The sequence below is a fragment of the Micromys minutus genome (genome assembly GCF_963924665.1).
Source record: "Micromys minutus genome assembly, chromosome: 24".
Classification (NCBI taxonomy): Eukaryota; Metazoa; Chordata; class Mammalia; order Rodentia; family Muridae; genus Micromys; species Micromys minutus.
Genome location: NC_137959.1, coordinates 1,943,527 through 1,960,384, shown reverse-complemented (window position 1 = coordinate 1,960,384; position 16,858 = coordinate 1,943,527). Strand labels below are relative to the sequence as shown.

The following is a 16,858-nucleotide window of genomic DNA, read 5'->3' as shown; positions in this document are numbered from 1 at the left end:
AAGATGTGACCAGTTTCAGATCCCCAGTCCTCCTGTATCCAAGGGTGTCTGTGTATACATAAAGGACATCACTGGTGGCATTTTTCTCTTTTCAATAGAAAACATTTGTTGAGATTCATGCACATATTCTTGGAGAAATATGTGCCTCTGTTGAAGACAGAGCAGCTACCAGTGTACCAGTCCTGACCCCTAAGAAGGCAGTCCTTACAGAGACTTCAGAATGTAGAATTGTTTTAAGAAATTGCACCTACATAAGACTCTACATTGAGAGGGCCTCTAGCTGAAGGAATGGCACTAGGGGTGGGTTTTCCAGCATGCCTCCAAGGATTGTCCTTCTTATTCTCATAAATCCTTTCCTGCTTCAACTTTCTTCTGGTTACTGGAATTCCCCTAGTTTCCATAGCTAAGGATGAATGGGATAAGCAACTAGCAAGAGGTATGGAAATTCTTATAAAATTAAAAAATATTTACCCTGTGACCTAATGATTTTACTTCCAGACATTTACAGAAATGAAAACATATCCATAAGAAATTTGAATAAGAATGACCCCAACAACTTACTTATAATTCAGACCCTTAAGGGTTTACATCTGTATCAGTAAAAGGATGAAGAAACTGACCCATGAGAAATTGAGTTAGACCTTACTGCAGATCATTTAGCCAGAACACCTGATACATAAGTTTCTCTGTTGAACTATTAATATTGTATTGCTGTCATTGTACTAAAATCCTTCCTAGACATTTGCATAATTAATCTCATTAATCAATTCTTGTTTTTAATGGCAAAAGGCAACCTTCCAAATTACTTTAGATTGGCTACCTAATTATATATATATATATATATATTTCATCTAAAATTCATGAGTTAATATGTTCAGAGACAATAATATATAATCTTTGAGGTTCTCTGTGTTGCTAAAAACAGAAAAATAAGTAACAAATTGTTAAAAGCAATAACAATATTTTACAAAAAGTCAACTTTAGAGAGTGAAATGGTCGTAATGAACTGACCTGAAAAAAAGAGTGCAAATAATATTCCCAATAGACAGAGTTTGTGTGCACAAAAGGACAGAGTTTGTGTGCACCAAAGACAGAGCGTGTGCACCAAAGGACAGAGTGTGTGCATCAAAGGACAGAGTGTGTGCACCAAAGGACAGAGTGTGTGCACCAAAGGACAGAGTGTGTGCACCAAAGAACAGAGTGTGTGCACCAAAGAACAGAGTGTGTGCACCAAAGGACAGAGTGTGTGCACCAAAGGACAGAGTGTATGCACCAAAGGACAGAGTGTGTGCACCAAATGACAGAGTGTATGCGCATGCCTCTGATTCCAAAAGAGATGCAGCCATGGAAAACAATGGCATACATTAATCTTTTAAAACTCTCATTCTTCATACAGACTACAGTGAATGCTACTAAGGTGATGCTTCTCTTACTGCATCTGTGGTTCTGCATCTGAGCTCAGATGCAAAAAGAAAATCTAGTTGTGACAGGGAATGAGCCATCTCTCTATTATAATCTCTGAACAAGTCTTTTATGCAGCCAAAAGTCCCAGAGCCTTGTGAACCTATATTGTCTAACACAGAAGGTTTCACACCTTCCCAATTAGACTTCATTTTCCAGAAAGCCTTTAGAAAAATTGTATAAGAATATGATCAAAGACTTATGATCACATGGGTGAGAACACCTTGCACATAGTCCAAGTGAACACCCTAGCGATCTGCCTGTGACTGACTTCACAGGGTGTGGAAAAGGCACCTTTAAGCTGAGCCTGCTGGCACGTGACTAGAATCCCAGCATTTGGGAAGCTGAGGCAGAAAGATTTTTGAGTCCAGCCTGGGCTACATAACAAGACACTGTCTCAAAAATTAAAAATAAAACTGTATCAAACCCTTGGAACAATGGTACTTAAATCTGCATAAACTTGTTGTGTACCTACTAAGTGTTATGCTGCTTTCAGTGGTAAATGTATATTAATTCGGGATACAATTATACCTGTTTTCTATACACTATCGAGGTTGACTTTTTTCTATGAAGAATTTATGAGCAAACTCCACGGTATTTAATATAGTGAAATATAAAATAGCATAATTTACCACTAGCTGGCTCAGCAATAACTAAACTTTACCTTACAGAGTTTAATCTTTATGTTGCATTATGTAAGAAAAGGTTTAAAACAGAAGCATTTCCAAAGAAATAAAGCAGTGAGTCAAATCCAAATTCAAGCAGCAGATGTAAATCTGTACTTCATTAATATCTTTTTTTCCTCTTTTTTATTGGACATTTTTTGTATTTACGTTTAGGTGTTATCTCCTTTCCACCAATTCCATCGCCCTCCCCCTCCCATTGCCTCCATGAAGGTGCTCCCTCTCCCAACCTCCTCATAGGCATTCCCCTACAATAAAAAAAATAAGCATTCACTGGTTCAAAGTCTTCTTCCCTCAATGATACCAGAGAATATCATCCTCTGCTGCATATACAACTGGAGCCATGGGTCTCTCCATAAAACACATTGGGTGGTGAGTTAGTCCCTGGCATCTGTGGCAGGTTTGGTTAGTTAATAATGTTGTTCTAACAATAGGGTTGCAACTCTTTCAGCTCCTTCAGTCCTTTCTCTAGCTCTTTCGTTGGGGTCCCCATAGTCAGTCAAATGGTGAGCTGCAAGCATCCTCCTCTATCAGTATGGTTTTGGCAGAGCCTCTGATTCCTGCCAGTAAGCACTACTTGGCACTAGCAATAGTGTGTGGGTTTATGGCTGCAGATGAGATGGACCCCAAGTAAGGCAGTCTTTGGATGATCTTTTACCCAATCTCTGTTCCACTATTTGTCCATTATTTCCTTCCACGAGTGTTTTGTTTTCCTTTTTAAGAAGGACTGAGGCATCCACCTTCTGGCCTTCCTTCACTTTCAACCTCATAATGTCTGTGAATTGTTTCTTGGGTATCCAGAGCTTTTTGGGCTAGTATCACTTATCAGTGAATGCATACCATGTGTGTTCTTTTGTGACTGGGCTACCTCACTCAGGATGATAGCTTCTAGTTCCATCCATTTGCCTAGGAACGTCATGACGTCATTGTTTTTTATTAGCTGAAAAATACTCCATTGTGTAGATGTACCACAATTTCTGTATCCATTCATCTACTAAAGGACATCTGGGTTCTTTCCAGCTTATGGCTATTATAAATAAGGCTGCTAAGAATATGGTGGAGCATGTGTCTTTGGTAGATATTGGAGCAACTTTGGGGTATATGCTCAGGAGTGGTATAGCTGGGTCCTCAGGTACTACTATGTACAATTTTCTGAGGAGCCTCCAGATTGATTTACATAGTGTTTGTACCAGTTTGCAATCCCACCAACAGTGGAGAAGTGTTCCTCTTTCTCCACATCCTCATTAGCATCTACTGCCATCTGAGTTTTTGATCTTAGCCACTCTGACTGGTGTGAGGTGGAATCTCAGGGTTGTTTTGATTTGCATTTCCCTAATAACTAAGGATATTGAACATTTATTTCATTGTTTCTCAGCAATTCAATATACCTCTGTTGTGAACTTTTTGTTTATCTCTGTACCCCTTTTTGTGCTGTTTCTTGAAAATATTTTTATTTGGTCTTTTTTTTAAAGAATAATACATGTACAGATTTTAACAGCATTTTGGAGTAAAACTATATGAATATATTTTTGTCAGTATTTGATTTTTTTAAAGGTTTGATAGTATGCATTGAAATCTTACAAGTTACAATAAGCATAAAATACATGTAAGACTAAACGTGACATGAAAATAGTCCATGTTTTCTTGGTGTATATATATTGAACATAATGATTTTTAAATACCAAAAATTGACACAATGCTATCTTCTTAGCTCTTGAGATATTAATGAATTAAGGTCTAGGTGTATCCAAATCTCAGTGGGTGCTTTATACTTGTTGCTTTTTTTTTCCTAAGAAGGACTGTGGCTTCTACTTTTTGGTCTTTTTTTTTTTTTTTTTTTTTTTTGAGCTTCATGTAATCTGTGAGGTATTTCTTGGGTATTCGGAACTTTCTGGGGCTAGTGTCCAATTATCACTGACCGCATATTATGTCTGTTCTTTTGTGACTGGGTTACCTCACTCAGCAAGACATTCTCTAGATACATCAACTTGCCTAGGAATTTCATAAATTTATTGTTCCTAATAGCTGAGTAGTACTCCACTGTGTAAATATAACACAATTTTTGTATCCATTCATATACTAATGTTCATAACAGCACTATTTATAAGTAGCACTCAAGATCTGTGGGCAGATGGATGAGCTTCCAGATCAGCCTCACAAGAGCTCCCATACCTGAGGCCACAAAGACAGAGCTGAGTCACTGCCACCAGAACTCACTGCTTGCCCACAAAAAGTTAGACACTCAGAATCAATTTTCTTTCTGAGCCCATAGGCGCTAAGATCCACAAGAGAGATAGGCAGCAGTCACTGACAAGACCACATATAATCACAGATAACAAGATGGTGAGAGGAAAGTGAAAGAACTTAAGCAATGGAATCCAAGAACTTAAGCAAGAAGTAGATTGCCAAACACTCCATAATAACAAGACTCAGATTTGAAATTAAACTTCAAGATGATGATGGAGATCTTGAAGAAGCAAGTGAATAACTCCCTTAACCAATTACAGGAGAACACACATAAACAAATAGAAGCTTTTAAAGTGGAAACATGAAAAACACTCAAAGAACTACAGGAAAACACAACCAAACAGGTGAAGGAATTGAAAATAGAAATAGAAACAATAAAGAAAACTTCCAATACTATATTGAACAGGTAGGGAGATAGTTGGCATCCTTTTCCAGTCTCTGATTTTCGTGGAATTGCTTCAAGTTTCTAACCATTTAGTTTGATGTTATGTACTGGTTTGCTGTAAATTCTTTTTACTGTGTTTAAATATGGACCTTAAATTTGTGATCTTTCCAAGACTTTTAACATGACGGGGTGTTGAATTTTGTCAAATATTTTCTCAGTATCTAAAGAGAAGATGATGTGTTTTCGTTTCTGTGGGGGGGGGGAGTTGTTAATATTGTTGATTACATTGATAGATTTCAGTATATTGAACCATCCTTGCATCCCTGGAATAAAGCCAACTTGATCATGTTGAATGATCATTTTGATTTGTTCTTGGATTCGGTTTAAAAGAATTTTATTGAGCATTTTTGCACCAATGTCCATGAGAAAAATTGTTCTAAAGTTCAATTTCTTTGCAGGGTCTTTGTGTGGTTTAGGAATGAACATAATTGTGGCTTTGAAGAATGAATCAGGTAGTGTTTCCTCTGTTTCTATTTTGTGGAATAATTTGGAGAGTATTGGTATTATGTCTGATTAGGTCTATGAAGGTCTGATAGATTTCAGCACTAAATCTAGTTATTTGGTTTTTTTTTAGCGGGGGGGGGGGTTGATGACTACTTCTAGTTATGGGACTCTTTAGATGGTTTATAAGATCCTGATTTAACTTTGGTGCCTATTATCTGTCTAGAAAAATTGTCCATTTCCTCTACATTTTCCAGTTTTGTTGTGTATAGGCTTTTGTAGTAGGATATGATGATTTCTTGAATTTGTTTCTGTTGTTATGTCTCCTCTTTCACTTCTGATTTTGCTAATTTGAATACTCTGCCTTCTCTTTAGTCTGGCTAAAGGTTTATCAGTGATGTTGGTTTACTCAATGAATAATGTCCTGATTTTGTTAATTCTTTGTATAGTCATTTTTATTTATATTTGGTTGATTTCAGCTTTGAGTTTTAGTGTTTTCTGCCATCTATTACTCTTTGGTATATCTGTTTTTTTTTTCCTAGAGCTATCAGATTTTCTGTCAAGCTGTTAGTGAATGTTCTTTCCAGTTTCTTTTTATAGGACCTCAGAGCTATGTGTTTTCCTGTTAGCACTGCTTTCATTGTAACCCATTAGTTTGGGTTTGTTGTCCCTTTATTTTCATTAAATTCTAAATGTCTTTGATTTTTTTTTATTCCTTCCTTGACCAAGCTATCGTTGAGTAGAGCATTGTTCAATTTTATGTTTATGTGGGCTTTTTATTGTTTTTGTTGTTATTGAAGACCAGCCTTAGTCCATGGTGATTTGATAGGATGCATGGGATTATTTCAATGTTCTTGTACCTTTTGAGGCCTATTTTGTGACCGACTATATATGGTCAATTTTGGAGAAGATACCATGAGGTGCTGAGAAGAAGGTGTATTCTTTTGTGTTAGGATGAAATAGTCTATAGATGTCTGTTAAATCCATTTGGTTCATAACTTGTTAGTTTCACTGTGTCTCAGTTCTTTTTCTACTTTCATTAACTGTCCATTGATGCACTATTATTGTGTGTGGTGCAATATATGTTTTGAGCTTTAGTAAAGTTTCTTTTATGGATGTGGGTGCCCTTGTATTTGGAGCATAGATGTTCAGTATTGAGAGTACATCTTGATAAATTTATCCTGTAATGAGTAAAAAGTGTCCTTCCTTGTCTTTTTGATGGCTTTTGATTGAAAATCTATTTTATTCGATATTAGAATAGTTACTCCAGTTTGTTTCTTAGGACCGTTTTATTGCAACGTTTTTTTCCCAACCTTTTACTCTGAAGTAGTACCTGTCTTTGCTTCTTAGATGAGTTTTCTATATGCAGCAAAATGCTAGATCCTGTTTATGTATCCAGTCTGGCAGTCTATGTCTCTATGGGAACTGAGTCCACTGGTGTCATTGAGGGGTTGGGACATTAAGACAGCATCACTGTTGTTTCCTGTCATTGTTGTTGTTAGAAGTAGAATTATGTTTGTTTGCCTTTCTTCTTTTGTTTTTCTGCAAGAGTGTAATTTTCTTGCTTTTCCTAGGATGAAGTTTCTCTGCTTGTGTTGGAGTTTTCCATCTATTATCCTTGGTAGGGATGGATTTGTGCACAGATATTATGTAAATTTGGTCTTCTCCTGGATTATCTTGGTTTCTCCATCAATAGTAACTGAGAGTTTTGATGGATATAGTGGCATGGGCTGGCATTTGTGTTCTTTTAGTGTCTGTACAATGTCTGTCTAGGATCTTCTTTTTTTATCGTTTCTGTTGAGAAGTCTGATTTAATTCTGATCTGTCTGCCCTTATATGTTACTTGTCCTTTTTCCCTTTTTGCTTTTAGTATACTTTCTTTGCTTTTAACATTTAGTGTTTTGAACATATGTGTCAGGAGGAATTTATTTTCTGGTCCAATCTAGTTGGAGTTATGTAGGCTTCTTGTATGTTCATGGTTATCTTTTTCTTATGTTAGGCATGTTTTCTGCTATAATTCTGTTGAAGATATTAATAGGCCTTGCAGTTGGGAGTCCTCATGTGGTCTTATTGTGTCCTGGATTTCCTGGATGTTTTCGGTTAGGAGCATTTTAATTTTTACATTTTCTCTGACTGTCGTATGCTTTTTATGTTACCTTCTGCACCTTGGATTCTCTCTTTCATCTCTTGAATTCTGTTGGTGATGCTTGCATCTATGACTACTTATCTCTTTCCTAGGTTTTCTATCTCCAGTATTATCTATCTTTGTATTTTCTTTATTGTTTCTATTTCTGTTTTTAGATCCTGGATGATTTTGTTCAATTTCTTCATCTGTTGGCTTGTGCTTTTTTGTGTTTCTCTCAAGGCTGGTACTTGTTTTGTGTGTGTGTGTGTGTGTGTGTGTGTGTGTGTGTGTTCTATTGTATTTCTTTAAGGAGTTATTCATGCACTTCTCAAAGCACTCTATCATCAGCATGAGGCACTATTTTAAATCCAAATCTTGTTTTTCTGCTGTGTTGGGATATCCACTGCTTACTGTGGTGGGAGAACTGGGTTCTGCTCTTACCCAGGTTGTCTTGGTTTCTGTTGCTTAGATTATTGCACTTGTCTCTTGCCATCTTATCTTTGATGTTAGTTCTTCTTGTTGTCCTGAATGGAGCTTGTCTTTCCTCTGTGTCTGTGGGCCGTAGGCTCCAGAGGTAGTTCTGTCTTGGCTGTTCAGCTCTCTTAGAGTAGTCAGTGAGTTTCTATGGTGATGGGTCAGCTCTAGCTTGGGTGCAGATGAAGGTCTGAAGGGCACAGGCCCAAATATTAGTGTAGTACCTGCACCCTAAGAGTTCTCAGAGGTCTCTCCCCAGATAAGCATTAGAGAGACATTGTGGGCTCACCCATGGGCTCAGTAGGGAGAGTGCTCTTGCATCTCCTCTGGGTGTTCAATTTTCTGTGAGCGGGTCGCAAGTTTTGATGGCAATGTACCTGATCTGCCTGTGGCTCTGGGCTCAGGTTGAGGCAGGACCAGTCTGATCCCAGACTGCACTGTGATCCCTGTGCCCTGAGAGTTCCCGGAGGTCTCTCCCCAGATAATCAGTGGAGAGAAAGTGTGGGCTCACCATGGGCTCAGTAGAAAATGTGCTCCTGCCTCCTGCGTCTCCTCTGGGGGCTCAGTTCTTTGTGGGCAGGTTGTCCTGATGGCAGTTTGCTTGCTCTGCCTGTGGCTCCGGGCACAGTTGGAGGCCAGACCAGTCTCCATTAATTTCTTTAAATCTGTATTTCATTACTTTTTGAGCTGTGCCCCCGCCTCAGTCAGAGTAACTCAAACTCTGTTTTGCATATTTAAGTTCCTACTAAGTTTTATTTTCAAAGAAATAATCTTCGGCTAAAATAACATATATCTAACAGATTAAACCAAAATATTTTAATAAAAATGCATGAATAGAAAGATTTCATTCAAAAAAGATAAAGATAAACATCTGCTAGTCATGGGCTTTTAGTCATACCAGCCATGTTTCAAGCAGCACCTGACTAGTAAATAACATGTCTGGCCTTCTCTGTTTGGAGAGTGACCACATTAACAAAAGTCATACCTGACACATGGATAGTTCTGAGAGTTATTAGATTAGAATAAAAGATTCTTCAAAACAGTTACAGCATTTTGCATTGCACATTGATTAGGCGACATGGGTACTCACCTACTGCTTCAGGTATAGCTTCTGCAGTTGCCATGACGGGCAGGTGGGGTTTTTCTTTTTGAATGTTGAACACCACTCACTATTTATGAGTAATAAAATGCTATGATTAGTTACTTTAGCTATTTCATGTATTTACAAACAAATAAAATGATTGACTACACTTATATTGCATACTTCCATTCTAAAACTTTCTGGGGATAAATACACATATACACATATATATCTATGTCTATATCTATATCTAAATCTATAGAGATATAGATATAGATATTATATATATATATATATATATATATATATATATATATATATATAATCTTATGATCATTAGTGTTTTGCTTGCATGCATGTCTGCATGAGGTGAGGGTATCAGAAGCCCTGGAACTGAAATTACAGATGGGTGTGAGAGGATATGTAGGTGCTAAGAATTTAACCCTATTCTTCTAGAAGAGCAGCCAGTGCTCTTAACCAGAGCCACCTCTCCAGCCCCCTGATCTAAAGTGTTCAAAGTCTCCTCTTTGATGGGTGGGACTCTAAAATATGGGGTATTTGCATACATTCTACCATACTGGACACAAACAGCTTTAAACAGGTTGAGACATCATTAAATTTATTCCTAATGGTTTCCATGTTAGAAGCATGGCCTTAGTATGCCAAAGATAGTGTGAAAAACTTAAGAACTAGTGTAAATCTGTGAGCACCTGCAATATGCAACCGGAATAGGCTGGGGTGCTCTAGCCCCTGACGTATGATTGCTCACTTTCTTACGCACTCCCACTATGAGCAGTTTAGCCACGAGCTTCCCCACTGAAGCTTGGACAAGTCTAGCACCATGCACTTGCACCTCTGAAACTGAGTTAAATGAACCTCTTTATAAACTGGACTTGCCTCAGACATTTCATTTATAGTAAAAAAAAAAAAAAAAAAAAAAAAAAAAGAAAAAAGAAAAGAAAAGAAATTTTGAGAAGTCTGCTAGAGCCTGCCTCACATTTGGTAGGCCTGAAAATAAAAATGAGGAGAAGTGAAATCAATTGTCCATATAAACAATTATTTTGTAGCATAAAATAACTCAACTTCAAATATTTTAGCTTGAAACCCTGTGAGAACTCACTTAACTTCATTACTTTCTTATTAATATCTAATTCATACGTGACACATGCTTTATACATCCCAGCTCTGAGCTTAGATTTGTGTTCATCTTCAACTTAAAAAATGCCTGGGGTTTGTTCCTATCTCCTTCATGATTGGTCTCATTCCCTTATCTCTGCTTTAATGTCATAGTCATGCTGTCTGTTTTATCTGTATAAGGACCTAACAATAGGAGGGGTATGTCTACAACTTTCATAGCTCCATATTGACTGCATGCACCTTGAAAGAAAAATCACACTAAAGTCACTGGAAAATATACACTGTTTTCCTGGACTCTGAACAACTATCAAAATCACCTGGGAAGTTTTAAAGAACATATCAATTTAGAAAGAATCTAAGAACTTTGTTTTAGAAGTTTACCCCTGCCTTGAACCTTGACACAGTGGTTTCTAGTCCAGTCTTCCAGATTCTGGAGATGCTCATAAATAAACTGATACTTGGACTGAGCTGAGCCTTCCCTCCTACACTAACACTGCATTCCTTCCAAAGCATTATGCACAATGCATCTCATGTCCTCTACAGCTACAGAATAACTTCCACTGGTAGAGACTGTGTACTCAGTGGCTGCACGGCTATAAGCAAGAATACAGAGACCCACATAGCATCTTTCTAGACGTTACATATAACTGTCCAGTTGGCCGACTCATCTATCAAGCTCTGAAGAAAAGTTCAACACTTTGGAGATTATTGAAATAAACATAAGCTCCACCCCATAAAAATCACAACCACATTTACATGTACTTAGATAAAGAGGTATAAAATTTTTTCTTGACTTCTACCCAAAGAAAGAAGTCACTACAACCATATATTTAAAATATACAACTCTAAATAATTTATTTCTCCAGTTCTCAGAATTTTCCTGTAGGCAGTAGAGAATATGCACCATGTCTAAGTCCTATAAGTAGACCTTAGTAAACCTGAACTCAGTACCTCCCTTAGCAATAACAGTCATCCTTGGGTTCTGGTTTGATTAATTATTGTCGTCTCGGATTTCAATATAAGAGAAATATTTTGTGCTCTGTCATCTTCTTATTTTTATCTCTATAGACATTGACAGCTTTGGGGCTGCTTACTGCTTCACCTTAATTCAGTGTGCCAGGGGTGTCATCCTATATTAAACTGTCTGGAAATAAAGATATGCCAGTGTCCTTTTAATGCAGAAGTGTACTAAACATCCTACGGGGTGCTTTCATGACAATACCCACATAGAACCAAGAAATTTGGGGGAAACAGAGCTGGGAGATAGGTGAAAGGCAGCTGCAGACAACAAGACTGCTGAGAGAGGCACACAATGACAAGAAACTGACCCTGTCCAGTTTAAGTACATTACAGACCGTTACAAAAACCTGTGTGTCCAAGTGTGTGTGCAGTGCTTTCCTGTACAAGAGGCTTGCCATCATCAATTTTGGGACAAAAAGGCAAAAGAAATTAAAATTCATAGACATATTTGCCAGATGTCAGAGGAAAGTCTATAGCTCTGTGGAAGCAGTGTTATAAATCTGTGAGTGTAATTAGTTTGAAATAAAAATGGCAACATCAAGGACTGAGAAGACAGAGGTTCAAGATGCATCTGGGCAGGTCAAACAGTTATCAGAGTGAATCATGACAGGTACCAGCCAATCAAAACAAGATGCAAGTTAGCACAATACTGCTCTGAGTATCTGTCCTGACAGAGCAGAGGATGTACCCTAAAAGAACCACAGAATACGGCTGAGTGAAAGACAGAACACAGAAAATACAAGTCAAGAATGCACATGAGGTGCCTGATTGGAGTGAAGGACTTGATTTTCTGCTCCTGAAAGAGGTCTTGATTTATTTGCTGTTTCTTCCCTGCAATGTTCCCAGTACTCAGGACGTGGCCTAGAACACAGAAGTAGTAAGAAATGGTTGTGAATTGAGAACTTATATAACAGCATACCTGACAAGATGTCCTTTCCTCTCATGCCTACTTCAGTGCATCCTTTAAACACGTCTCCTTGCCCCTTTTCTTCAACTAGATGCAACTTAATGCTCTCTAAACTGGTAAGAGAAAGTTTAGAGTTTGTAATATTCTTGTAGGATAAGAAGCACCCAGAATCAGAACATAGCTCCTACCTTATCTTCATAAAGTAGGTGAGTAAACAGAGTTGGTCATAGAATATACTACATAAGATCTTAAATTGATCCCAAGGGCCTATATATTAAAGGCTTGGACTATGGGCTGTAAAAGTACCAGAATGGGGTGGAATTTCCTAGTTGAAAGATCTCTGGACACTGAGGCATACCTTTGAAGAGAATACCAAGACAATAGACACTCTCCTTCCACTTCCATGAGTGGAAACAAACTTCCTCTATCATATGTTTCATAGTTTAAGTTACTGTGCCACCATAGACCAAAATGGCAGTATCAAATAACTACAGAAAGAAAATTCTGAAACCAGGAGCTAAAATACAAATCTGTCTTTAAAAATTGACTATCAATATCCTGGAAATCTTGACAAACCAATAGAAAGATGGATCCTTGATAAGAAAGTATTTTGGGGCCAAGAACTGATGGGCATACACTAGGCTGCAGGGAAGTGGACCATACTTTAGGAACATGGAGAAGGTAGCTCAGTGGTTGGTAAAAACAAATGACAGAAATTTTCATTTAGCCCTAACTTTCTCTTCACTGTCCTCCACCCAAAGTCTCTAAACTTCCAGCCCCACTTTCACCTCTGCACTTTGCTCTTAGAAAGTTTACCCATATCTACCTGTTTCTGGGGCCCTGGACCTTAAAGCAACTTGTGCTTTTATTGGCTACAATCAATCCATCAAGCTGTGCATATCATTAACCCCAAAATACAACTTCATCCCACAGTCTTCCCTCTGTCTCAGATGGGCTCACTTCACCCCTGGACAAATGCAACAACTTCTAAATTCAGTTATTCCTGCCTTGTTCCAAATCATCCTTCACAGAACAGCATTCATCATCCAAACTGTGGAACAGACCATTTCCTTCCCACAGCTTCTGATTGCACTTAAACACATGGCCTTGGCCTTGGGCTTGTTTATCTCATCAGCCTACATAAATATGAATTAGAAGCTTGGGGCTACAATATTAAAATTCAACAACTCTGAAACTGAATCAATAGGTGGCTTTGACTTGTTTTAGATTAGTTTTCCTCATTTAAATCATAAAATTATTGGGATAAGATAGTTTTAAGGACCTGGGACACCAGATACAGTAGAAAGGAAAAGAGGATACAGTTTGACCAGCCACCTGTTGCTTCTGCTACCACAACTGGAATCCTTATCACCAATTTGCCCTTCTATACTATCTACTTAGACTTACAGCAAATTGCTTCTTTCCCAAATTGCTTTTGACAAGTATTTTCTCATTCATACAGAAAAATAACTATAAGCAGAAAGAATCAGAGATTGCTCATTTTCCATGCTTCTTGTCCAGACTTCCCTGCCATCTTCTGATTCCTCTAAACTGAATATTCTGTCTGATAGCAGCAAGCTACAGGACTGAGAAAAAACTGAAATAAAGGGAACAGTTTCCAGCAGGGACCAATATTACTCACAAATATTAGGCTCATAAAGTAGACAAAAGTATGCTAGATGACAGGAGGGTAAAATATTATGTACCTAATTAGTCAGAGACCCATAAATGACTCAGACAGAAAATATTATATAGACTTATGACCCTAAATGTCAGATAAGATGGGAGCCCACGAGAACTAATAAACTGCATGGCAAACACACAGAATAGCAGTTATTTCCTGATTAACTAACTCGGGGTGATAGGTTATCCAAAACTGAGAGGTAGGAAGGAAAAATATGTAAGGCATTAGGCTCCCCATCACCCAGCTCAAATCCCTGGAATCCTGGAACTCTATGATCTCTCCAAATTCAAACCTAGTTCCAACCTGTCCAATGACAACGTGTATAATATTTGCCACACCACTTAGCATCCATAAGTCCTACCTTCTCAGAGAATAAAAACAGATGACTGTAAATAGACCAATATTGGACAAACGGGAATTTTACCTATCATTAAATTACTTATCAGAAGGCCATGGAGACACCAAATGATCGCCTGGCTCTTTTAAAGAGAGAGAAGCTCACAGCGTCCCTAGGATGTGCCTCCTTCCATCTATTCTTAACCAGAACTTTCCAGATCCAGAGATGTCCAGGGTAACTGTTCATAAGATGGTTGCTATAGTGAATTCAGTGATGGTCAAACAAGAACACATTACAGAAATATTTCAAATATTTCTTCATAAAATCTTAAGTCTTTAAATCGCAAAAAAATCATTTTTACATTCTAAAATCATTTCAAAAGGTGTTAAACTGAGAACTAATTAACCACTCACATTATAATTATTTGAAACATTCTGATTAATTAAATTATATATTTTAGGCACGGCCTTATTATAATGGTTGGAAGGAAAGTGGATTCCATCCAAGAAAGATGGACATCTAACTGAAGATCTTCACACCCTCTTCTAAATCAAACTTCACCCACAACTCTGTACCAAACCACTTGCTTCAGCCTTTGGCTACTCCTACCCCAGCCGCAATGCATCATACACATCTTCTCGTCCAAACGTCCACTCCTCCTCCGGGCTTGTTCTATCATCCTAGCCCACAATTCCAGCAGGCATTCACAGGGAAAACATAGGTCACACCATTCAGGAAAGCAGTTATCCTGCTGCAAATCTTCACGTCTTCTTCATGTATAAATCCAACTCCCAGTTCTTACCATGAAATCTGTAACAGACCACCTAAAGCTAACTTTGCCTCTGCTTTTCCCCATCTCAAACTAATCATAAAGATGTCTTCCTCCAGCCTTCCTCCCAATTCATCCTGTTATCCAAGCTGTATAATGTTAAGGAAAAGGAATCACCAAACTTGTTGACTTAATTGAAAAATGCTGGCAGTTACTCCAAAAATTGGACATAGTGCTTCCTGAAGATCCAGCTAGTCCACTTCTGAACATATACCCAAAAGATGCTCCAATAGATAGCAAGGATACATGTTCAACAATGTTTATAGCAGCCTTATTTATAATAGCCAGAAGCTGGAAAGAACCCAGATGTTATTCAACAGAGGAATGGATAAAGAAAATGTGTACTACTCAACTATTAAAAACTTCATAAAATTGTTAGGCAAATAGATGGAACTAAAAAATATCATTCTGAGTGAGGTAACATAGTCACAAGAGAACACATATGATATGCACTCACTGATAAGTGGCTATTAGCCCAAAATCTCTGAATACCCAAGATAACATTCATAGACCACATGAAGCTCAAGAAGAAAGAAGACCAAACTTTGGATTCTTCAGTACTTCTTAGAATGGGGAAAAATACTCACAGAAGGTAGAGGGTAGGAGAGACTTGGGAAAAAGAGAGGAGGGAGAGGGGAAAGGGGGGGCAGGATAACATATGAGAGGAGACAGGGATGATATAGCAGCCTTATTTATAATAGCCAGAAGCTGGAAAGAACCCAGATGTCATTCAACAGAGGAATGGATAAAAAAAAAAAAAGTGGTACATTTACACAATAGAGTACTACTCAGCTATTAAAAACAATGACTTCATGAACTTCCTAGACAAATGGATGGAACTAGAAACTATCATCTTGAGTGAGATAACCCAGTCACAAAAGAACACATATGTTGTACAATCACTTGATAAGCCCATACTAGCCCCCAAAAGCTCTAAATACCCAAGAAACAATTCACAGACCTTATAAAGCTCAAAAAGAAGAAAGGCCAGAATATGAATTCCTTAGTCCTTCTTAGAAGAGAGAACAAAACACTCATGCAAGGAAATGCACGGTCAAATTGAGGAGTGGGGATTGAAGAAAAGATCAGTCAGAGACTGCCTCACCTGGTGATCCAGCCCACATAGAGCCACCAAACCCAAGCACTATTGCTGATGGCAAGAAGTGTGTACTGGCAGGATCCAGATATAGATGCCTCCGCAAGGCTCTGCCTAGTCATACAGAGGTACATCTGATCATGCTTGCATCTAACCATGGGACTGAATACAGGGACTCCAATGAAAGAGCTAGAGCAGGAACTCAAAGAGCTGAAAGGGTTTGCAACCTCATGGGAAGAACAACATTATCAACCAACCAAACCCTCCAGAGCTCCCAGGGACTAAAACACCAACCACTGAGCACACATAGAGAGACCCATGGCTCCAGTTGCATATGTAGCAGAGGATAGCATTGTCTGACATCAATGGGAGAAGAGGCTTTTGGTCCATTAAGGTGCATTTTCCCAGTGAAGGGAAATGCCAAGGCACTGAGGCAGAGAAGGTTATTGGAAGAGGGAGCACCTTCATGGAAGCAAGTGGAGGGGGAAGGGGAAGTGGAATGTGGAGAGAAGGGGATAACATTTGAGATGTAAATACCGAGAATATCTAATAAAAGTAGTTTTTTTAAAAAACGCTTACAAATATTTTAAGAAGAGTTAGTTCATGTGTGCAAATCTGTTCCAGAATATAAGAGACATATGAGTTCATTTTACCAACCCGAAACACAGTAAACTGTAATAACACCCAACAGCATCAAAAAAGCAACATATTCTGAGAGAGTAAACCCAGAAACTCTTAACATAATCATAAATAAAATTTAGCGAGTGTTTTCAGACTGTATGACAAGACTGATCAGACTTTCTCTAGAGATTCAATGATGAATTAATATTCAAAAATCAAGCAACTACATTCACTATATTTATAAACTAAAGTGGGAAAATAAATGAGCTG

At 38.1% G+C, this 16,858-nt stretch overlaps 1 protein-coding gene across 1 annotated transcript in view; it reads right to left on the bottom strand.

Annotated features, from left to right (window-relative positions):
- IQCM (IQ motif containing M) overlaps nucleotides 1-9,000 on the bottom strand; it is a gene marked incomplete at both ends in the record, with an annotated part of 71,482 nt that extends 62,482 nt beyond the window's left edge. The window contains one exon of the mRNA XM_080936630.1: nucleotides 8,967-9,000. Within this exon, the coding sequence (XP_080792756.1) occupies nucleotides 8,967-9,000 (34 nt within the window). The remainder of the gene's footprint in view (nucleotides 1-8,966) is intronic.
- Nucleotides 9,001-16,858: the final 7,858 nt, after the last annotated feature.